Source organism: Amphibalanus amphitrite, unplaced genomic scaffold, assembly GCF_019059575.1.
Source record: "Amphibalanus amphitrite isolate SeventyFive unplaced genomic scaffold, NRLGWU_Aamphi_draft 000274F_arrow, whole genome shotgun sequence".
Classification (NCBI taxonomy): domain Eukaryota; kingdom Metazoa; phylum Arthropoda; class Thecostraca; order Balanomorpha; family Balanidae; genus Amphibalanus; species Amphibalanus amphitrite.
This window is the reverse complement of record NW_024881769.1, coordinates 701,177-725,249: the sequence shown is the minus strand read 5'-3', so window position 1 is coordinate 725,249 and position 24,073 is coordinate 701,177. Positions and strand designations below refer to the sequence as shown.

At 54.6% G+C, this 24,073-nt stretch overlaps 1 protein-coding gene across 1 annotated transcript in view; it reads right to left on the bottom strand.

The window, feature by feature from the left end:
* Positions 1-690: 690 nt before the first annotated feature.
* The window catches only part of LOC122387136, a gene marked incomplete at its 3' end in the record, with an annotated part of 41,758 nt that continues 18,375 nt past the window's right edge, over positions 691-24,073 (bottom strand). Inside the window, exons 2-6 of the mRNA XM_043377031.1 lie at positions 18,788-21,911; positions 7,121-7,230; positions 3,233-3,396; positions 1,867-2,027; positions 691-1,276 (exon numbers count right to left, since the gene is read on the bottom strand). Of these exons, the coding sequence (XP_043232966.1) occupies positions 691-1,276; positions 1,867-2,027; positions 3,233-3,396; positions 7,121-7,230; positions 18,788-21,899 (4,133 nt within the window). The remainder of the gene's footprint in view (positions 1,277-1,866; positions 2,028-3,232; positions 3,397-7,120; positions 7,231-18,787; positions 21,912-24,073) is intronic.

The window sequence follows — 24,073 nt, the reverse complement described above, 5'->3', positions numbered from 1 at the left end:
TCACCCGGATTAGTTTTTTGGCCTAAGTATAATAATTTGATCAATTTCAAATCGATCTATATAAAAAATGATCCGAAACTCCGGAATCGCCCGTGGCCTCTCGTGAGGGCGTTTCCGACCAGTGTGCACTGACTCGCTCTGTGGGTCCCACGGGAGGTTGTTAAATGTGTCAATCTCACTACAGCCCACCATGGATACAGCATTTCAGTTGCCTCCATGTGATAAATGGAGACGGACTGAGCGCTTCCAGGTTAGACGAATTGTCCTAATGGCGGCTTAAATAAACTGCTCACCTCAAGACGCTATAAGCCGGTCATCTTTTCAGGAGTTGAAAGGTTATCATAATCTCGCAGAGAGGATGAAATTCATATAGCAATCATTTCACTTGAGAAAATTACAGTTGCGTCTGCAGTTCATAATTAATATATTCTTTGTAATTCCATGGCAGATCTGCACTATTCCAGCAGCTTTGAATGAAAGTTTCAAGCAATCCGCTAACTGTAATGAGGGGTCGATGAATCAGCCTCCCAGCCCCCAGCCTCCCAGCCTCAATTATTTCGCAGCCGACATTAGCCATAGCTCACCCACAGGACACCACCATCGATTTAAATATACCGGTGAGAACTGTCTAAAGGGTCCATACGACTTTTACCAAACCAATGCACCAATCCCCCTCCCCGTCAGACTGACCTGGGCGGGCAGGTCCAGGCCAGCGACAGGCCGAAGCCCTTCTGTCGCCGCTGAATGGTGATTCTGTGGTACGGTCCCGCCGCCACCGTCCGCCGCTGGTCCTCACAGACAGGCACCGACCGGCGCGCCTCCTGAACCGACTGGCAGGACACGCTGCGACCCGGGGCGGACCGGTGAGCGTCCCCTGCCCGGGGCAGGTGTGTGGCCAGCGCCGGGGCCGAGGAGCGCTGGCTGGGGTGGCCACCGGTGACCCGGTCTCCCGGTGGGGCAGAGCTCGACGGAGGCGGTGCCGGCGCCAGTCTCCTTCCCGACCTCTGCTGGCCGGCTGACCCGCCCTCCCGGCCGCCCCAGCCGTAGTGAGCCGGCTGCTGGTGGTGGGTGGTCCGTTGGTCCCCCTGGTCTATGGACGGACCGGAGAGAGACCAGGGCTGCTCGCCTGCCTCCCTCGCCGTCTCTGGCTGTACCGCTGACCCGCAGCCGGCCTCCGGCGGCTGACCTGACCTGGCCTCGGGGCGCCGGTAGGTGACGGCTGACTCGACCGCCCTGGGCTCCTCCCAGGTCCGCTCCTGCCAGTCGCCACTGTCCGCTGTAACGAGAAAATTAACGTCCTTGGATCACCACAGATAACGGCGCGGATTTGCGGCAGGAGGTCTACGCTGGTCACTGGACCGTGCAAGGATCATCGTAACGACAATCACTGGATCTGGAGATGTGACCTTGGTGGCCGACGGAGCCAAAGTCTACATCACTGTCAGAAATTTGAGAGCGAAGTCATACTGAGATGTATGCTTGATCTGGCAACAATGGGCCGTCATAACTCCGCATGACAGTTGAAAATAACCGTCACATCAAACCCCACACTACCCTGTAAATCAACGAAAGTAAAAGGCCAGAATAGCATGGATCAATGCTCACTTTGAAAATAAAACTTAACTGTTACCAGAATTTAAATAACTTCCCGTGTGATTAATCCAATTTATGGCCAACCGTTCAAACTTCACAGAATAATTCTCTGAAGCGTTTGTCGAGTGTATTGTTTGCCACATCGTTAGGAGTTGAAAGAAGAGCCCTTTCCAAGGCGTTCGCCGTCGAGTGGTCGGAGCGGCGGATACACAGCGACCAAACGGAGAAATGGTGAACGCGGGCGACTTTAGGCAACTTTAGGCGACTACCTACCGGCGACCGCGGCCGGTTTGGTTCTCGCTGCCGCGGGGGTCCGGACGGCGAAGTGCCGGCTGCGACCGATGGACTCGGCCAGCAGCCGGAACCAGCCGCTGATCTCGGTCGTCATGATGTTGGACACGCCGAACGACATACAGCCGAGCAGCTCGCTGCGCCTGGGGGGGGGGGGGGTCAGAGGCGGCAGTCGGTCAGTGTGGGGACTCGGTGTAGGAAAGGGAGCCCTCAGTCATCAGTACGTGGGGGATTCAGTGGCACATTAGCGGCACATTAGCGAGGCCCTCAGTCAGTACGTGGGGATTCAGTGGTTCATCAGCGGAACCTCTCGGTAATCGGCTGACAGGAGAGCCGCAGGAGCTCTCGGCCGGCTCGTGTTAAGATGTCGGTGTCGACTGCTAGCAAAGGTTCGCTGTATGTGGCGTTTCGTGGAAGTTGCAAGAGAGCAGAGACAAGTGAAAATGAGCGATGAAGATGTATGAAGATAATGAGATCACCCTGCGAGATGGGATGAGGTCTTCAGTGGTAAGCAGCTGTACAGACTGCAGTCATTACTCACTACTATAATTTCACTTTGGACAAGAAGCAGTCACGCGAGCATCAGTGCACTAACTGCAGGGTACCTAATACGTCTAAATTGCATGATTGAAAACACCATGTGCTCCTGTCGGCATGAGCGATGACCGATGAGTTATGTTGCTGTGATAGATTGATGTCACTCCCAAAATGTTTGTTATTTATAGGAACCGCTGCGAAAATGCAGCTGGCTCAGTCAGTGCAACCATGAAACTACGATTAATATCCTGTGAAAAATTGATGGAACAGCTTATCATCTCCGCTATTCGAGAGCCGAGACAAGGCGATTGAGCGGATATGGTATCCGGAATCCCACGTATGATCCTCCATAAGAATGCAATCCAGACAAAATCCGGAAACGTGGGCGGTTCTCTCGAGGCGAGCGTCCGCTCCGGGCGGGTGGGTTTAACGCAACAGCCGTGATTTAGCCGCCATTTACGGATGATAGCGCAGCCAAGTTTCGCAGTTCTGCGCCATATCGGGTCATTCTGAGCCCCGATTCTTTTCCTCAATTGGTCACTCCCTGACGCATTGCGCACTGCACGTCCAAGGAAATTATGGTCAGAGTCTTGGGTTATATCGCTAAAACTATAGCCAGACCCGGGCTTATCTGATAGGAGACATCGGGAGAGAAATAAAAGGATTATAGATAAGTGCAATGACAGTGGGTATCTCCAGTGAACGTCAAACATGGTTGGTTCTTCCTACAGTTTTAGGAGATAAGGAATGACAGATCTTTACTAAGGACAAAAAAAATAAAAATATTGCGTACCGAGGACAACCAACTCACCCTCGTCGCACGTGCCGGTGCCAGACGGATACGAGCAGCCTCTTGCTGTGGTCCTCTGGCAGAAAGTCGAACGAGAACCGCTCGTCAAAGGAGGGCGCGTTGGTCTGTTTCACTAGCCGGGTGCGGCAGAAGGAGCGCTCACTCGAGTCGGGAACCAGCGACACCTGAAACGTGAACAGGCGGGTTAGTGGGTGATTGAAAAGCTTTCCTTTACTGGTATCTGTTTACAGCTCAACGTTCTTTGACTGATTTATATTGCTTCGAAACGACTATATTTACATTAGGTTAGTGTTCGGCATTCATAAGCAAGTTCAAGTGAAAATAAATGAATTATGCTGCACGTTGGTGCAAAAAATGGTGCTACGTAAATGGTGCATGGCAACTTTTGTCTTTAGTTGTGTGCCAATAGGTCAATGAATTCGAACATTCCTAAGTGACATTTATCGTAGATTGTGCGGGCATTGTGACCTTCAAGAACCCGTAAACGTGTGTGCTGAATTTTTCAAATCGTGACGATTGAATAAGCTCGCTCTGAGTGCACTGAATTCTCTCGGTAACACACGCGAGATGGTTTTGGCAAATTATTTACAGGCCGGATCACCCTGGAGAGGGGACCATTAGCCGGAAAGGTGACCGAGGCACTCGGAAATTGCAACTCGGTGAGAGTGATGCCGAGGTGTTCCCGGAGTGGGGCCCACGTTACTCAATGTCCACCTGGCCCGCGGGTTTATTGGGCAACAGTTGCTCATGGCGTCACCGACGCCCGGAAACAGTAAATGGTAGGATGGGCAGAGAAATATGGGGGGGATGAGAGATGGAGAGCTAGAAGAAAGAGAATGATAGAGAAGGAAACTAGAGAAAGATGGAAAGAAGAATGAGAAAGAAGGCTGGATAAGGAGTGAGAGGGAGAGATGGGGAGAGGGGAGGGACAGAGGGAGGGAGGGAGGCAGAGAGGGAGAGAGAGAGAGAGAGAGAGAGAGAGAGAGAGAGAGAGAGAGAGAGAGAGAGAGAGAGAGAGAGAGAGAGACCAAACGACCTCACGGGCCAGACTAAGCACCTCTCGAAATGCCATTTGACCTCGCCCGGCTCTTTTCTGACCGGTGAAGAACCTTTCTCGGAATCTGACCGCCGGGGAAAACACTGGACGTGGAGAAAGTAAAGCCGAATGCGCTGGGGCCCAGTTACACTCCCGGCACGAGGAGCACTTGACCACTTCACAGAGACATTGGAGCCGCGCTGCATTAGTCTCAGGGGTCGAATGGCGCCGTCTGGCCTCCGGCTGACCTCCAGTGCCCCGAGGCGAAATGGGCCTCGAGCAGCGTGGTGAACGAGTTCAGTGTAAATGATCGATGAGGCACGATAGTGACCTAGAGGGGGCTGTTGAATTGAACGAAGTACGGGAGGAACATAATGGTGAGGATGCCGGTCGCCGTTTGGCCGAAAGAGAGCCGACTGAACCGGACGGACAACCAAAGTCGCAAAGGGCATCTTCTGATGGGCGCCTTGCAAGTGCTTCAGAACACTGGACTCCTGACGGTAGACGAGCTAACTGCCGACGCATACCAGGCGCCCGTGCTCGCTTAGGGCGTGCGCAGCCCGAACTAGCTCGGGGCGTCTGGCGGGCGCCGAAATTTCTTTCAGGGCATCTGACGGGCAACGTACTCGTTTAGGGCGTCTCAAGGGCACGGTGGCCCATCGGCTCACCAAGGGCGCGTGACCGCAATAACGAGCAGGTCGCGTGCTGTCAACAGGGTCATACTGTGGAGGGCCGAGGAAGGGCTCCGGGGACCGCGTGCCGCGGCGTCCCGGCGGAATTCGCCAATATCGGCATACCCTGTTGGGCGGCGTATAGCTTATTACAGACAGACGGAAGGAATACGAACCATCGACAAGGAAAAACAGAGAAAGGCTGGTGCATTGGTGTCACTGGTAGAGCGAATCATGTCAGTCATGACCTCATCGACCTGTTGATTAGGTATACATTGACATGGCAACAGAACAGAAGACATGAGCCTTCACAATTATATGTACCGCATTGCATACACTGCAGAATAAGCCGACCTACGCTGAGCCCCGCTGGTGTCTGGTTTCAATTTTTATTAGAATAAAATATGGTCCCATCACTTACGCACGACTTCACTTCGTTTTGATTGATGCTCGTCATGTCTGAAATGCATATCACGGTATTCATTGCAATCAACCAAAGTGAATAACCGGTCTTTTTGAGCAGGTGCAATCAACTCGAGGAATGAAATCTGACCAGTCACTAGTCCAAGACTAAATCAAGAACGTAACGGGGCAATACAGGCAGATTTCGGTCACACAGGAATAGTGTAGTTACTGGTGCCAGATGGATCACATTGAATGTATAATGTGATGCAGGCCTTTATCAATGGCCACGCTATTTTCTCCTAAAGCACTAAATTTCCGCGTTAACCCTCCGGACGAAACTATGAATAAATAAAAGTGCGGAGCAACCTCGCGAGAATAATTGCTTTTGTTTTGAACAGCTTACCATAATTGCGTCATAAGTGGCCGGCGCTCCAAATGAAACCTGAAACGCGAACTGGGTAGCCGCTCCTGATTATGGAACTTCAGTTTCTGTTAACGGGTCTCCAACCTGACTCAGCCAATCTCCTCCTGTTTATATCGCCTCAGTGCTAGCATTGCCGGTTAATCTTGTTCGTATTAATAACACTACACGGTGGCAGGATAACAGTAACAATTAGAGTAGAAATGTGACGGGTTGAATTACACAGCATTTCAGTTCATCGTCTCTGATTAATTACCGACTCATGTCCGGTCTGTCAGCGAAAAGACCCGTTAATGCGGTTGGACACTCGAGTTGTCTTAAAGTTAATTAGGACAGTCATGAAATAATTATTCAATACAAATGCAACCGGTGTGTATAGAAAAAGAAAGTTTCGGTTAATTTGTATCAAAAGTAGCTTGATGCCAAAATAAATCCTCACAAACAATGCCGTGGGAAAGCCAAGATGTATAGCAAAGAGCTTACATATCGCACCGCCTAAAATAACATTTGGGTCAATGCATTGTGTGGGCAAATAAAAGCCAATTTGTCCTATATATCTATTTATAACCACTATATTGTGATAAAGAAATTGAAATAGTTGCAAAACACTGCAAGCAACTGAACGCTAAAAAATAAACTAATGAATATGGATGAGCACGTACCAAGATGCCAGACAACATGGGACGGTGAAGCAGTGCTGAATTCATTGGAGACGATACTGGAAGCAGGTATCAGAAACAAGAATCTTACAACTTTTAATTTCACTTTTACCATGGAATGATCAATAATACTACCAGTTCTGCAGTCATCAGGCAGGTGATTTGTAGGTACCGGATGTCGCCTAATTCACGGACAGCGCACGCAGCTTATACTTATTGATTGGTGCCTTGATGGCGTATTGAGCGGGCAATATCGCGTACAGCTAATTGATATTTAGCTCCAGCGGCCCGTTATCGGACCACAGCAGATATACCGTGATAGGCCACCCATGTCATGCTAAGCAAGATGCATTACGTAAGTACAGTACGCTCTTAGGTGTGTACTGAGGAACAATTTGTCTTAGCGTTCGATCTCGAACATTATATTCGTTGTACCAGTAGCTTGATAGCAAGAGTGCATTCCTTATTGACCCTGCTAGACAAAAGTTATATGGGTGTGTTTTCATTTCTTCATTCATTTACATTATGTCACAATTAATTAATATCCTGTATCTGTGTTGGCCGCCTGCTGCACCGTTTCAATACAAGTCCGTCTGGCATCGATACAGATGCCATTGACGTTTTACTTTACGCGTGTTTTGACGAGAAGAGGTTATGTCACGTATGAGGTCGACCGTAAGTTTGTTGCCACTATACCTTGACGTAGACGTTGCAGAGCTCTGCCGAGCGTGAGCGCAGTTTCCGTGCGCGCATGACGTGCACGGTGAGCAGGCCGCAGTTCTCGTAGATCCGCAGCTTCAGGTGACCTGTCGAGCAGCAGCACGAGATCAGCAGGACGGCCGTGGTGATATGCAATATTTATGTGATTTGGGATCCAAATGCTACACATTTCATACCGAAAACTTGTCCTACAGCCATGCTGCGCTGCTGAGTGCTGACCATTTTCAAATTATTAAATGCTACGATTCGACCGTTAATTAAAGACAGCTGATCCACCGAGGTTGAAAAGAAGCTTGTAACATTCCATTATTCCGTCGAATCTGACAGCACGTATCACCATAGACCCGGGAACAGCGGGGGCAGCGGGGGCGCTTGCCCCCCCAACTTGGGAGCCGAGGGGGCGGCGCCCCCTCAACATTGAGGCAGCGAGAAAAGATTTTTCCTCCCTTTTCCGGACTTCTTTCCTTCTTGTTTCCTTTATACATCTACACATCAACACACGGCATTTCCCTTGCCATCTGAATTGTTTCTGCTTATACATTATATCGATTTGACAACATCTGCTATTGTCATCCCGCTTTGATTTGGGCCTGACCTTGGCCATAAGTTTGGCAGGCCAGATTTTATACTGCACCAGCTTGAGTCAACTTTGAGAAATACAAAACGTACAACGGTGGTAAAATCGTTGCTAATAGGTATAAGTGATATAACACAGTTTACCCGCTCCGGGTGTGATGGAGGGGTGTGGGGCAATGAGTGCACTGACGTGGCGTCCTCGGAGGGCCGGTATGGGATTAAAGCTCAGCGACACTAATAACTTGTGTGGTGTCTTCGGTTATCGGTAGCACCCTCAGAATCACCGGCGTAGGGCCCTCAGAGCCGCCGGTAAGGGGCCTTTAGACGCACCGGTGTGGGGCCGCCATGCAGGTGCCGGTGTGGGCGCTCAGAGGTGCTAGTGTGATTCTCTCAGAGGCGCCGATGAGTGTCCTTACAGGCGTTGCTGTGGGCCCTCATAGCCCGCTGGTGTGGAGCCGTTACAGACGGGTGTGGGGCCTTTAGAGCGCTGCTGAAGCGAACTCTCTTCAAGCCGGCAGGGGGTCTCAGTGACCGGCAAGGGGTCCTTAGGCCGGCAGAAGAAGTCCTGTGGGGTCCTTAGAGACCGGCATGGTACTGTCAGACGCCGGTGGGGCCCTCACTAGTCACCGGTGTGGGGCCCTCAAAAGTCACCAGTGGGTGGCCTTTAGATGAACAGGTGTTGGTTGGGTCCTCAGAGCCGCCAATATACATAGATAGGGCTTTAATAGGCACTGGTGTAGGCACTCAGAATTGGGTGTGTGAAACCCTCAGAGACACCGGTGTGGGCCCTCATAGGCGCCGACGAGGGCCCCACAGTTGCCGTTATGGGGCCCTCAGAAAAATAAGTGTGGGACCATCACAGGCGGGAAATGCCCCTAGAACTGGCCCCTCATAGGCCGGGAAGACCTCTCAGAGGCCAGTAACGGGCCTTTGGAGACCACCAAGGTGCCCTTAAAAGCCGCAAGAGGCCCTCTGAGAAGCCGGCGTGGCGCCCTTATGGAGATCTTAATATGGCTATTTAGGGCCATTGAGCTGCTCTAACGAGCCCCATGGGGCCCTTCTGAGTAGAAATATGGCCAGCGGTCAAATGGCGCCGCAGGGCCCCTCGGACCCGAGGGTCCCTTTTATCCCGATGGGGGGGGGGGGGGTACGTGTCCCCTTAGACCCCTAGCTATGCCACTGTTTCATATGCATCATGTCAGGCATTTTAGGCTCGCCCCCCCAACTTGAAAATCGTTCCCGGGCCCCTGCGTATCACCCACAACGCATCGACACAAATCACAAAGTTCGTCGCCCTTGGTTCCACGCGTCTACCTGTAATGTTCAAAATCCTCTCGGCCGTTTTCTGTCAAAGGCCCGGGACCGGGCCGGTCCCCGCTAACGGTGCAGTCAAATTACCTCGCCGGCCGGCCGCCGAATTGTGTTCCCCGCTCCACACCCGCCATTATCCGCTCCACACGTCAATTAGTTCAGTGGGGACGACTGATCCCGGCGTACGACGACTCCAGTGGGTCTCCGCCGGGTCCCAGCGCCGTCCCGGTGCGGTCGGCACGTCCTGCGGCCGCGGGAACTATAAGCTCCTGCCGGGGATCGAACGCACGTCCCTCGCGTCTGACTCCGCCGCCGGCCTACTGAGTCACCAATGAGTCATGCGACGGACACCGACGAGCTGTTACACGTGTCACCTTCAAAGGCACGGTTCGTGTCGCTTCCCATGCCGCCCATCACTTCCTCGGTATGTACAGTCGTGTACAGGTTGATGGTCCCCTACTCTTTATCCACCGGGTTCCTATGGCTCAGCATTGGCAGCAGCCGCCTGGTACCGGTAGGCTGTGCCGCATGACCCGAGAGTGAAGCGGCACAGTCTACCCACGCCGTTTGACATCGGCTCGGGTCGCCGGGTGGAGCGCTTTGTAGACCAGCTGTCGCGTCAGACCAGCGCGGGGGGAGGGGCTCGTCTCGGTGGTTGGCGTGGGCTGGCGAGTGGTGTGGGGCGTGTTGGTGGACCATGGGGGCTGGGCGGGTGTGTGTGGTCACTTGCTGCATTGCACATTTTGCGTCGCTTAACAATTGCATTCCTGTTTTTGCTAAGCAAAATGCACGGAAGACCCAGCGAATATAATTTACTTGTGCATTGTGCAAAACGTGATTTGGCACGGTATCGAGGCAACCATAGGTCTTGTGCCACATATATGCATGATATTTAGGCAATACGCTTATGAAAATAGTAGATTGATCGGATTGATCCTGGATGTCAATTCGTATGTTAAATGTCGACATGTATTAAATGAACGAATGAATGAATCAATCAATCAATCGACAATCGACATGTAGATATAAAACCGTATAAATGGCTCGCAACCACTAAAATCAAACCAGATCCTAACTCGGAAAAGTAGCCGGAGCCCCGATGAGGCTCGAACCGGGACTCCACGTTGAAAGTTTTGCCAATGATCCATCATCATTCCACCAAGCTAGAGCGACCGGCACCCGGAACCACAAAAACATTCATTGACTTTGCTGCCGACCTCCCGGCCCCGCCGCCCGCCCGGCCAGACTTTGCCCCAGCCGTGGCCACCATCCGGTGTAGCTCAGCGTAGGAGTGCTAGACTGTCAAACTGACCGGTAGTGAGAGGCCCGGTTCGAGACGCTTCGCGTGCTGGATGTTTATTTCTGTGTCCGAGGCTATGCGATTAGTCCACTTTTCAGAAAGATTATTTGGTGACAGGTCTGTTTTCTTTCTTTGCTGCAATTCATGAGGAGGCCATATGGACCCTTACCTGTCCTTCCGCACTCCACTTGGGAGATGGGTGTTTGAACCCCCCTGGGTTTTGTGAATATCTCTAAAGCGAATTTTTGGACTAGGGTGGTTTACGATCGGTTCTATGCGACAAGTGACCACACACACCCAGCCCCAGGTCCGCTCACTCACTCCCCACATCACCCCCGCCCCACACCACACTCCAGCCCGCCTCATCCACCGAGCCGAGCCAAATAGACAGGCCTGACCCTTACCCCCCCCCCCCTCCCCCCAGCCGGTGTAACGCAGCGTCCGGTCAAATCGCTCTACCAGGCGACCCGAGCCGGTGTCATACAGTGTGGGTAGGCTGTGCCGCTTCACTCTCGGGTCATGCGGCACAGCCTACCGGTACCAGGCGGCTGCTGCCAATGCTGAGCCATAGGAACCCGGTGGATAAAGAGTGGCGGACCATCAACCTGTACACGACTGTACCAAGTCACCGTCTATATGATGTTCCAACTTCCAAGCAATCTATAGCCGATTCGAATGCAAAGCCATCATTAAAATTTTCTCCAGTCTTCATTCAAGAAACCTTCGAGATCATAAGCAGCGTAGCTCAAGCTCATCTAACTACTGGGTAGCCTCTCTGGTGATAACTTGAATCACATTCGAGCTCTCACGCTAACTCCAAGTTAATTCCTATTCACTTTCCAGTTTCCAATTCATTTTCTAATTCACCTAGCAATCCAATTCAGCTCCCGGTGATCCCCAATTTAACTCTCAAATCGCCTCCTAATCTATCCTTAGTCACCCTCCATGACAGCTCCCATAGTCACCTACCGAGTCACGTCCCGAGTCACCTACCGAGTCACCTCCCGAGTCACCTCTCGTGACTCCGGCGCGACCCGAGTCGGGACGCCCGTCCGGTGGCGTCGGATTCCTGCCCAATAGATTGGGTTCGCCGGCGTTTGATCGAAATTACACGGCCGCGGGTGTAATCAATTCATCCGATGGCCGGCCGGGTGGCCGCTGGCGGCAGCGGAAGTGAACGGTGTCGTCGCGAGAGGAGGAGCCGAGGACGGCCAGGGCAGGGCTGGGCTGGAGCTGCGTGACGACAGGCCGCTTCAGGAGCAGGATGGTGATTGGTGATATTACTTGAAAACTTTCTCAAGTCGCTTAAAAGTGCAGGCTGAATAGCGTCAAGCATCTTTTATTTGCTTTGTATTTAAACACGCAATCTGGATAATACGTTTATAATATACTTTACCATAGGAAATTTAATGCTGCACTATAAGAACCTCGGGAGGTAACCGAAGGTGGCCTACTCAGACCCGCGGTATCCTGGCTCGATCAAACAGTGAAATTGGTGGAGGAAGTGACGTATCTCCTGTGGGTCGCCCGCCAGTTGGTTTGGGAAGTCTATAACGCTATCTCTGACGCCCAGGGAGTGTTTGCAGATGTGGGCCCTCCACGAGAAGTTACTCGAACTGCTGAAACCAAAACTCACACCCTCCTAATTCTGGACCACGGGGGCAGTAATCGCCACGCCATGTGTGGATCGCCCACGATCCGATCGTAAATACATACATGATACATGCATACATACATACATACATATAAGCGTTACATTGAAGCGTGGGAAGTGAACGAAACTGAATCCAAATAATGGCTGAACTTTGCAGAAAAGAGAATGCTTGGGGCTAAATTTAGGCACCGAAAGACCGGTGTGTATCACGCTTAGCGTATAATGTATATTTGTGAAAATGTAAAATGTAACCGCATCAGACTAACACTAATATCACCGGATATGAGTTTGTGCTACAGAGATGGGAGCACAAAGCTTTCAGTGAAATGGCTGGTATCGCGACGGAGGGAAAAAATGTGCTGCAAATGGCAATGCTATCTCAAATGTGCCGATCGGTATAAATGGATGCGCGAATGTATAGGCTTCAGTACATTTCTAGCCTCGCCTGCAGCGTAACATTTATATGATAGCCACATTTAACCACTGGAAAGCGCAATGGGACGGAAGACGCCGTCGCTTCTTATCAACGCCGGGCCTGGCGAGACGCCAAGAAGTTTAATTAAATAACGCCGGAGAATGCACCGCTGAAATAGCAATCCAATAGAAGGCAGAGCCGCGAGGTCTCAGGCGGCGCGGAGTGACCCAGGCCTCGCGCTGGTCCGTGGTGTCTCGGGGTTCTATTCTCTCCCTCCTCTCCCCTCCCTCCTCTCTCGCTCAAGTAATTGGACGCGCGGTACCTGTCACCTGTGCGTGCGTTTCCCATGTTTCCATCTGTCTGCAGTCAGTGCTGTTTTCTCGCGCCGGTGACCGGAGGCGTTCATCTGTGACTGGGAGCCGTTTGTTTCGAACGCACGCCCCCGAGCGCGGCGGTCCGGAGATGCGGCGGACCGCACACGAAGACGCCGCCGGTGTCACCCGCGGAGACGGGGCCGGAGCCGGTGGCCGGTGCCATTGTCTCGGCGGCTTCCAGCGTCACCGGCCGGCCTTCCGCCCGACTCCCGTCTCCTCCAGACATTGGGATGCCGCGCACAGCGGCGTTTTCTGCGCGGCCGCCGCGATTGTGTTTCGTCTCCGTCGCCCGCCGCGCCACTCGGGCCATTGTGCCGCGCTATTTTGGAATGGAATGCCAGCCAGAGTTGATTCTCTCACCATCCACTCGCGTCTGGTCTTGTCCAGCTCCGTGTCACTCTCGCCGCTCCCGGCAGGTTTGTAGTCATGGGAGAACCACATAGCGGGCCCAATACCACAAATATTTCTACCAGGTTCACGATCAAGGTTATCCTGCCCTCAGAAGCGACCTCTGATAAACGACGAATTTTACCCAATGCCGACGATAAAAAACCGCCGGGGCGATTCGGTGACTGATATGCCGACAATGAGTCTCGATAAAAAATGGCTCCCCGGAGCGGGCACTGTCGGGAAGGTGTGATGCTCGCGATAGGTTTGGACCGGGTGAAAAACGGCCTCCGCCGCGCGCCGGGCCGATGGTATCTGTCTCTAATGCCGATGGATCTGCGGACCCGCGCCCGGGACCGGCAGATACAGAGCCGAGCGACCAGCTGCCGGCAGCCGCTCCGCAGAGACCGACTCTGGCTCTCTCTGTAATTAATGGTCTGTCCGGAGCTGGGAGGCTGGACACTGTCCCTGGCGGCCGCGGCGACTTTATTTGGACGGTGACAAAGTCACACCTGCGGCAGCCGAGATCTCGCAACGCCTCAAAAACACTGCGCCGAAGGTGAAACGCTCCTCGAACGGATCCGTTGGAACCGGCACTGTCGGCGATACTGGATTTGAAATCGTCTGCTCAGGACTGTAGTTTGTAACTCTTTTCGGTAGCCGGCAGATATTACTTTCCTTCATTGCTCCTTTATTAGGAGCAATGAAGCAAGGCGCATGTCTAATTTACAAAAGATTTATCCCCACATTAACTAATGAACTCGTTTGCTTTGTTCATGGGTGGTCTTCTCGGACATAGCGTTTAGCTTACAAAACAGCGAATGTGGATTTCGCGTGAAACGCTGCAGCGTTCCAGCGTTCTTCATTTACATTGCAAGTCCCTGGTCATGCACAAAGTATCTCAGAGCGAAATTGCTTCGCTGCACGGCATACCAAATGATTTATTTTCCGTTTCGAGTTACCGAGCTGAGCGCACGGGTTTACAAGACAATAAATCTTCTCTACAGTATCTGTGTGTATTTAGTAGCCGATACTGGATTACCGTGTAATAGCTGATCGCCAACCCTCGCCAGTAATTGCATGGGGCTCTTATTTAGCATCGCATCGAAGCTGCAATTATTTTACGCTGCACCACTGCGTGCAGACACAATCAGTATGCGTTCAGTAGTCGAAGTCTACCGGTGATTTATGCCGGTTTATTGAAGCTCGTTGAATGGCCCTAATTGGCATGCTAGTTCTGCTGGGGTGATCGAGCAGATCGCAAATATAAAACTCGTCAGTCACGATGTTTTTGCGTGCTTCCATTCAGCGAGAATGACTGGAGGATCATTGTGGCGATTCGACAATCTCCCTCGCTGGCGGAGAGCTGTGTCCAGCCCCACAGGACCCACTCACTCAGGGCTGTCTGACGTTTGACAAATTAAAGCCGGCGCCGCTGAACTCTTCCCGCCCACCGGACACGATAAGAAGTCGTGAATAAATGACTTTTGTCAGCACCAATCAAGACGTCCAACTACCAGACAGGGGAGGGGTGGTGTTTGGTGTTTTTACCGGACGCTTCTCACTGGCCGCCGTTCGGTGAAGGATGCCTCCACCCACCCAGCCCCCCCCCCCCCACCACCACCTCCCCCTTCCCAGACATGTCTGACATCGGGTCCGACAGCCCCTTCCCCTCCCGACCGAGGGGCGGAGTGCACCTTCGGGGGCGAAACTCAGGCACGCGCTTTTTCGGCGGCCGTTCGTTTGATCGGAATTCGCGGACCGTTTTTGTGATAGTGTTGGTGCGATAAATTCCCCACCAGGTTGTTTACTGCCCCTCAGAGGCGGACAAAAACCTGATTCCTGTCCAGAGGTCTGAGTAGCGGACACCGCGCTGGGGGTGCGGGTCCCGTCTGACCACCACCGGCTGGTGGACGGTGGTTTCAGGTAGGTATGCTGTATCGTATCGCCCGACCCATATGCTGTCCGTATGGGGGATCGCTAAAGGTCAGAGCGGGGCCGCCTGCACCCGCGGTGGCCCGCCTACGGACTGCTAAGCTTTTTCTGAAACGAGACGTCCTTTTTATGCTGAAACTTGCCGAGAGAAGCCACCAGTAGCCACAGGCGACAGTGAGCTTCACCGAGACAGCAACAGATCTGTAGTTACATCCACCATCCAACCTCGCTGTGACAGTCACCGCCAATTCGTGTAGTCGGCCGTTCCAATCCCTGCGGTCCCGGCCGGCCCGACCCGTCCGCCTGTGGCTTTGTGAGTGCGTCTGTATCGATTAGCTCCTCCTGCGCCATCAGCGACCCAGCTGAGAGCAGATGAATTTAGCTCTCTGTCTGGCCCGAAGAAAGATTCCCTTGTGGTTCTCAACTGTTGCCGATCAGCTGAATTATCGAATAGTGCATTGGATGGCTAAAAATAGGAAATTAAGTCTAGAACGTTATAAGAGGGACTATTAAAACGCTACGCTAGTAACTGAAAGTTCGATCATCTTCAGTTCAGTTACCCTTGATGAGAAAGCTTCATTTAACCGTGCACCCACTTGCCTCATTCGAATTCAACCGGCACGACGAGTGCGTACTAAAATCGTACTGATGAGCCCCTCGTCGGCTCGTCTGGATTCACGGCGTTCGCTACTCTCTTAGTGATCGGTCTCTCTGGGGACCTGGCGGTCTATGGGGACCCGCCGGTCTCTCTCCAGATCTCTCTGAGGCGTCGGACGGGCCTGGATCACGTGCGCCGATCTGCGGCACACCTCTCCGATCGACCGGCACTGCGGCCGGCACATCGGTGGACGCCGCCGCCAATTAGGCTGGCCTGCTCTGGAAACAATGGCCCTCGGCCGTGAGCGCCTCTCCGGCCGAGGAAGGAAGTCATGGGAGGCCGGCGGTGACCCGTCTGACCTCAATTGGCCGGCCGTTCCGGCGACTGCGCTCTGTTAGTTAGCGCCGGGATGGGACTCGTCCGGATGGCGCCGAAAGGAAGGGTCATTGGGCCTACCTGGGCCGTCACGGATGGTGAGTGGGTAGTAAGAAAGGTCACTGAGCCCGGCCGCGCCGTGTTGGGATAGGGGCCGAGGGCGGGCTCGAAATGAGAGTGCAATTGGATTCACACGGCCTGGTGCGGTTATGAAATGTCGTACCCAGTCACATTTTCAAATCAAAGTAAGCACATGCTGCGCAGTCGGGTGTTATGCTAAACTCTCCGGGAATTCGTCAGCTAGAGTATTGGAAAACTCATGGGCGCCAGCGCCCAAAATAAGAGAACTTTTGCCAGAAGAGACGAAAAGCCTATAGCTTCTTCTTCCATGGACGCATGAGACGATCAGGCTGGCCGTGGTCATCGGGTCCTCGCCCATTGATCTTATACCGATAGTCTTCATATCTACAGCACGGATACGGTTGCGGGTCATGGGCAAATAGCAAATGCGTCAGTGCAGTTTTTCCGCCATTCATGAAACATTATGTTAGCATTGTTAGGTACGAGGCTTTTGCACAAAACCACACTAGCAAATCTAGCTGAGAAAAAGAAATAGCTTCAGACAGGGACGAGAAAATTCAGCGACAATGGCAATGTATCTCAAATACCTTGCAGGTCATCAGAAAGACTCCAGCCAACTGGGAGATGGTGTGCTTACAGGCTTCACCATTAGCTGTATCATCGAAATAAAGTAACTTATTTTTGTAGCTGAAATGGATCTTTAGTTTTGTTTCGCTGTTATTAACGCTGGAAAATAGCGTTTTACTGACGTAAGCGACTCTTGACGCCTATCTTCTGCGTAGCGCTTCCAATATCTTGGCGGTTCATAAAGGCCGATCAATTATCCTCGGTGGATGCGCAGCGATCAATCCCTATCTCGATTACATCCAATAACGCGCGTCTCCGATAGGACGCCTACATAATTCAGCTGCTACCCGGAGGTGAGCGGGCTCGATTTTCGGTGACGCACGAACATGTCAGGCGGAAAACTGAACTTCAATATATGTACTCTGTGTCTGTGCTACTTTTAATAAAGGCAGCTGTTTACAACATTTGTTCAGATGCTTTGAGAACTATTGTTCCGTACTTGGCCGACCTAATGAAAAGGTAAGTTGTGGAAACCACCACACCTACCTATGGATTCGTCGGTAGTAGATAATTAGTTAGTCCCTGTTCCTTTTCAAAGGTAATCTTCTAGAAGTGTTTCATGGCTGTTCAGAAATGAAGAGATTAAATCTGTCTTTCAATTTAAACGCTTCTAGTTTTCCAGGTTCCAGTAAGTCGTAAGTTTCACTTAATCATACATGGGCTATCTGAGAAGTTGTTCGTAGCGCGAGACAACTTCAGCAGACTTTCAAATAATCCCTTCAACCGTGTTACCATGAATCCAACTTAGTCAATTAGTGCAGTACGCATTTGGACTAACTTTGTTGGACCTTTGTAGCGCCGACACAGCATTGGCCTGATTGAGACAAGTCACCACCGACTGCCGACAGCCTCATTTGCGACTCGGCAATTGACATATTCCGACCGGACCATTAAAAGTTAGCAAAGCTTGATACTGGCAAACTGAGAAGGACCCCGGAAACTGTTCGGAAAGTGTGCACTTCAGTGCTTCTGTTCAACAATTATTTTCCTGAAATTGCAATATGTTTCGTGCGTTCTTATTGGTGCTTTTGATCGGCTTCGAACAGGTTAATGAAAAAAGATAGGCAACACATTTCGCTTATCACCACAAGCAATGCTGTGTGTCCATTATTCCATAGTATATCACCAAACATGGCATGCGGCCACACATAGTCGACTTATTGGCGCTCTACAAACCTTAGCACTCACAAACCCGGCAGCATACTCGGCATTCCGCCGCCGGTTTATCAGCGACCCTCCGGCGGCGGGTTTTTATCGGACGCGCGCGCGGCCCGTCAGAAGTCTGACGCATCGCCGGCCGCAGCCCCGTCACCTGTCTGGGAGTTTCCGAACACACTCCGATGTCTAGTAAGGAGACAGCCGAACACCGGTGTGGGGACAAGGTCAGCAGTAGAGTCGCAAACAGCGATTGATAGTCACACCGCCGGAGGTTCTGCTGCGGCCTCTGACGTCTGTCCCCTGCGACACGGTGTACCCGGACGTTTGTCATCCGTCAGACGCCCCAGAATTATGCTAATCACATGTGGAATTTATCTGTCGGCATGGAAAACAATTAGGCTGGCGACGTCCGGTCGGAGTCGGTCGTTATCGGCGCCGTATCGTCCGCCTATCATCCCCGCATGTAAATGCTATGAATTCAAATTACGCCCGCCGCGTGCCCCCGGGGCGAGCGTCTGATTATGGACGGGGACCGCAGCCGTCCACACCCAGGGGAAGAAGCTGTCCCCAGCCGCCCACTCAGCCTCCCCGGGCGCCGACGGGCATCGACAGTCGAAAGGCCACCACCGACTGGCATTCAGTCGAAGGTATTCATCTGATTTGATATTCATGCATGCTAATTTAGCCGCCATCTCACTTTCTAAGGTTACCAGAAGCCGGCGGCGTTTCACTTCTGCTGACCAGAGCCAACTATTGCTCCAGTCGTTATGAGTGGGGCAGATCTCACCTTTAACGCCAGCGCTCGGCTGATCTCCCTCCCCGTCCCCGGGGGGGGGGGGGGTTGTGACCTACCTCTGGGCTGGAACAGGTCTCTGGTCTTGAGCTGTGTGCTGACTACCCGTCGGCTCTTCCTACCCATCAGTCCGAGCCAAACGGTAGTGGCCAGGCTCGAGTCGGCCGTGCGCGCAAACTGCAGCTGGTTGCTGTACGTCTCGCCGGGTCCCAGCGTCTCGGCGAACGACTCCGAGCCCGGCGAGCCGAGCTGAAAGTCGTTCGAGTCGTCGCGCAGGTGGCGGGCCGTCCTCTTCCTCGGGGTAGAGTGGCTGGCGGCCGAGGTGCGTGGGTGCCTCCAGATGCGACCTCCGGCCGCCGCCGGCGACTTGTGCCGGCTCTTGACGGAGCGCACGGTCGGCCGACCCGGCCCGTGCCAGGTCACCTTATCCACCTGCGGGCTGAGCTTGGCCGGGTCGAGTCGGGCGTACACCGGCTCTGTGGGCTCCGGTGGCGGCGGGGGCGGCAGGGCCCGGGGCGCCGCCAGCGGAGGTTTCATGCGCGGCCGCGCGTGAGAACTCCACGAGTCCAGAGTGCTCACATCACTGACTGGCGGCGCCAGCGAGCAGTAGGTGTTCTCCTTCTCCGTCCCACTGTCCCCGCTGCACGGCTCGCCGCTCTCCACCGTCCAAAACTGTCCGTCACCACCACTGACACCATCCCCTCCCGGCGCGTCGCGCTCGGCGCCGTCGGCGTCTCCAGTCTCCGTCTCGGAGAGGTCCCGCTGCAGCGTGTCGTTGATGACTGCCTCCAGAGACCAGTCGGCCGACTCGTCGCTCTCCATGGCCGACGGACGCTCCTCCAGCAGCAGCGACAGCCGGGTGACTGTCTCGCGCTGCCGCCGCTGGCGTCCGCCGGGCCCCCGCGGCTCCAGCACCGCCGGAGACTCCGACGTTTCCAGTTTTTCGGCGCACCTGGTCCCCCGGCTGCCGTTTCCGGCACCGCACGAGCCACCTGCCGCGGCAGACGGTGGTCGCACGTGGCCGGATGTCGGCTGATGGCGAGACGACTCCGCGATATTGGCACGCGCCGGGCCCGAGGGCCGCTTTATTGGCGATCGCATCACCAGATAAGTCTCCTCGTCCTCTGGCTGGGGCCGTGCGGAGGGCGGCGGTGGCCGCGTCGAGCTCTCCATGCCCACGAACACGGCGCCGATGTTCTGGTAGGATCGGTACAGCTGCGAGCGGCGCAGCGCGTCGCTGTCGTTACCCGCGTACGACCCGTTCACCTCGTGATAAATCGGGTCGTCAGAGTCCAGAGCGAACCGGACCGACTTGGGTGGCCTCTGCGTCCGCTCGATCACCGTGTTGGCGCTGTTCTCGGCGAACTGCTCGCCCCAACCGCCGCTGGTCTGGTCGTCTCTCGAGAGGGTGGACACGTCGGAGAAGCTCCTGCTCCTCCTCAGCGACCCCTGGGGGCACTCTGTGTCGCCGGGGAGACTCGCCACCACGCGCTGCTGCTGCTGCAGAGCCGAGAGCACGTCGGCCACCGATACGTGACTGCGCGGTCGGCGGGCGTGCCGCTCCCTGCGCGGGGTCGGAGCTGCCCGTGACCGGTCTCCGCGGGGGTACCCGGGGTACGGCGCGGTCACCGCCTCCAGCAGGGAGGGGTCCGTCCTGAGGTGCCCCGGTCGACTGAAATAGAACGACGGCAGTCCTTGGGCGTGGATGGCGCGGGAGACCTCGCTGGCCGCGCTGCCCTCCTCCCAGCACTCGTGCGAGTCCTGCGACTCACTGAGCGGACTGACCAGCCCCTCCGAGATGCCGCTGTCGCCCCGCTCGCTGGACGTGTTGTGCTGGCCGTCCAGCTTCGCCAGCTGCGGCGTCAGGTGGTACCGCACCGCTTCCGTCAGGGACAGAGCCGACGACGGCGGCGGCGGTGGCGTGAAGCGGCCCTGCCCGGCGGCCGCCCCCGACGCCGAGACGCTGCTGGCCGTCCGCCGCGCCGCCAGCGACGTCGGGAATCCTGCGGCGCGGCTGTGACGGGTCGCTATCGCGGCAGGATCAGCGGCCTCGGTGGTCCCCGAGGGTCGCCGAGTCCGCTCCGATCCCTCGTGGATCACGGACAGGGCGCGGCCCGACTGACTGACAGGGACGCTGCCGGAGGAGTGACCCGAGCCGTGACCTGGCTGGTGCCCCGAGGCGCAGGTGGGTCGCGGGGTGGGCAGCCGCAGCTGCAGCGCGCCGGACACTGGCCGCTGGCCGTAGTCGTGGTGTATGTGCTGACCTGTGGTGGTGTGCGCGTGGCATGGTGCGCCCCGACCCGCACTCACACACGCCTTCTTCACAGGTTTCCGCTGGTCGCTGCGAGTTGCCGACGAGTCACGAATCACTCCGTATATCCTTTCCTCGTTCCTCGAGGCATCAGCTCTGGGATTGACATCTCGACCGTCGTCCCTGGCCGCCGTCAGCTGCCGCTCGCTCCTCTTCTCCTCCGTCAGCTGCTGTGCCTCGGGTGAGTCGCCCTTCAGGGCCACAGGTCTCCGCAGGTCACGACCGGCGCCCGGTTTGTTGGTGAACTCTTTGATGACATCGCCGACAGAGGAAGAGCCGCGACCAGAAGCTCGTGCTGCGGTGTCTCGGCTCAGCCCTCGGTTCGAGTTTCGAGTCGCGTCCCGGGACAAATTTTGAGTGGGGGCTCGATTCGCGTCTCTCGTCGAGTCGCGTCCAACGCGGCCCAGAGCCATCTGATTGCGACCTGACACACCACACGCAGCATCATCTCCGGGGTTTCGCGTCCCGTCACCTCGCTGCGTGTTGGTCACATCCCTGAGACCGCCCGAGGCGGGGTCTGGGGCGGGGGCGGCGCGGCGCCGACCGTCCACCGCCGCCGGCAGCCGCTCCAATCGCATATACACACTACCCGAGTCGCTCTCCGGCTCATCCTTACCGAAAATCCTCCTCGGGTCAAACGGATTGCACCTGACCTTGCCCCTGCGCACGGCCTCCTTTTTGACGGGCTCGGCGGCGCGCCGGTCCCGGTGCAGCCACCTGCCGAACAGGTGTTCGGGGTTCTCCTTGTCGTTCTCGGTTTTGAGCACGCGCACCGAGGCGCGCTTGATCTGATACCTGCCGGAGCCGCTGTCGGAGGAGGTGCGGTCCATACCGCTCTTGCTCAGCGTCCACTTCAGCATCTCGGCGCGCTCCTGCGGGACACAGAGAGGGGGTGTCAGCGGTCAGGGCGGACCCGGCGCACCATTGTTGTCGCCGGACCACGGAAGGCCCGACCGTGACAGTGGAACAGTGATGGTGACGGAGATACGTTCGGGACGGTCGTAAAAAGTCAAACAACAATGCAGGACAGACAGGGCGGCAGCCAGTCGCGAGGACGGGTTCGCTTCAAAGGGTTCGTGACGAATGCGTGTTGTTGTAACGTGGCGTGGGATGTTGTGCGAGCGCTGTTGTCGAGTGTGTTTTTATGGCCCCCTGGCGACCCAGCAGCCCGAGCGAAGTGTTTCAAAGAGGTGAATAAAATATAGCCAAGGACATGAAATGGCTGGTTGGGCATTTGTTTCAACTGTATTGAGCCGTTACCCGCAACGTGAGAAAAGAAGCATAAAAGACGGCTGAAAACTTTGGTATTACGTTGTCACTGGTTGGACCTCCGATGGGCTTAGCTTGCATTGTGGTTTAGCTCAGCCTCGGTCAAGCTACTCGTGGCTATTTGCGATCCTCTGCTGTCCCTAGTTTACTGCCGTCCCTCTGCTGTCCCTTTGTCCCTAGTTTAGCAGTAAAATAAAACTGAACCAAAATAATTATAATTCATTAAGTATGAATCGTTTATAACCCTTGCTATTTCCAAACCTCGGAACCGTAATGGATTTTCAAGTGAACATAATGAACTCCAATTGTATTATCTTATCTTATTTAATTACATACATGCATTCATGTTAAGATTGTTGCGTCTCGGTTTGCCAGTGTTTGCCTCTTCCGTTGCAATTTCAGATAGAGCGGCACTGCTGCCTGCGCCCTGGAGGCACAACCGTACCTACCAAGATAAAAACGGGACGGCTTCTTCCACGTACTTGTTTTTTGCAACAAGTCGCCCGTGGAGAGAGTTGACCCCGGGCTGTGCCATCAACGCCATAATTGTCTAAACACGGCAGACGAGCGTGGCGCGGGCGCTGCGCCGTCATCGCCGCAATTATGATGCGCAGCGCGATAGTGTCCGGCTGCTTACGGCCATGCGGCGTTTTTGCACGCCGGGCCGGTCGGCTCCCGGCAGGAGCCCCTTCAGATGCGGCGCCGTAATATCACTGGGCGCCGGGTAAAAAAGGCTTGGCCTGGCGCCGGAGACATTGATTTATCTCTGGCGCTTCTTGACCCGAGCACGAGCCGTGCGCGGCCACTGCCCCTGCTGCTGAAGAGCCTCGAGGGTGAGTCAGCAGACTGACTGAATGGCCGAGTGTGAACCGACCTCTGCAGCGGCGGGTGGATGGCATAAGCAGTCAGCACCCTCTGGTATGATACCTATATCATGACACTCCTGCATGTAAAGTGAGTACCTCCAGAACTTATTACGAGTTGCCACAGTCACCCTATCTTCTCACTTGGCACGTGTGCGCCCCACCGCTCCTCTTCATCACAGGGCTGTCATCCGACACGGAGCTCAGGTGACACATGACATATCCGTTGTCATCTGCATACCCGATGAGGCGAGAAGGACCTTGGCGGTGGTGGGTGGTCTGGGGTAACTTCGAGCTTACACGTCCCTCAGAAGGTTCGGTGTAGTAGGTATCACATGTTGACACTCCGGCGAAATGTTGTGGCCATGTTCTGATGTCAAAGGATGGTGATGTCCTTAGAAGAGAAACATGGACAGAACACGATGTGAACTCTCGCGGATGCTACTTAGCATCATATGAGCTGCCAACAGCATATGCACGACGTATTCATGTCTAACATTGTTCCTCGTTCTATTTATATATAGACGGCACCGAAGTTATTAAGTGTGCACCATACGCCGCCGACCATAACCCGTTCCGACATTACCGACACCTCCCCAAGCTCCCATCGCCATTCATACATGCAGGCACGCAGGCAGCCACTATGCATAAACGGGCATCCGTCTCCGTAGAGGACGCCGCTCGGGCGCCGGGCGGAACCAGCCGGGAGCCGGTCACGATGGCGGGCGCGTGCCGGGCATACTGGCACCACCATCAGACAGCTGAGGGGTCGTGACGCGAAATTCGGAAACATTGAGGGGCCGGTGAAGGTGTCAAGCGCCGGCCGACACGGGAATATTGCATTCCTGCCGAGCTTTGCCGGTTTAACGGAGATTGGCACGTTGGCTGGACCGGAGAACGGG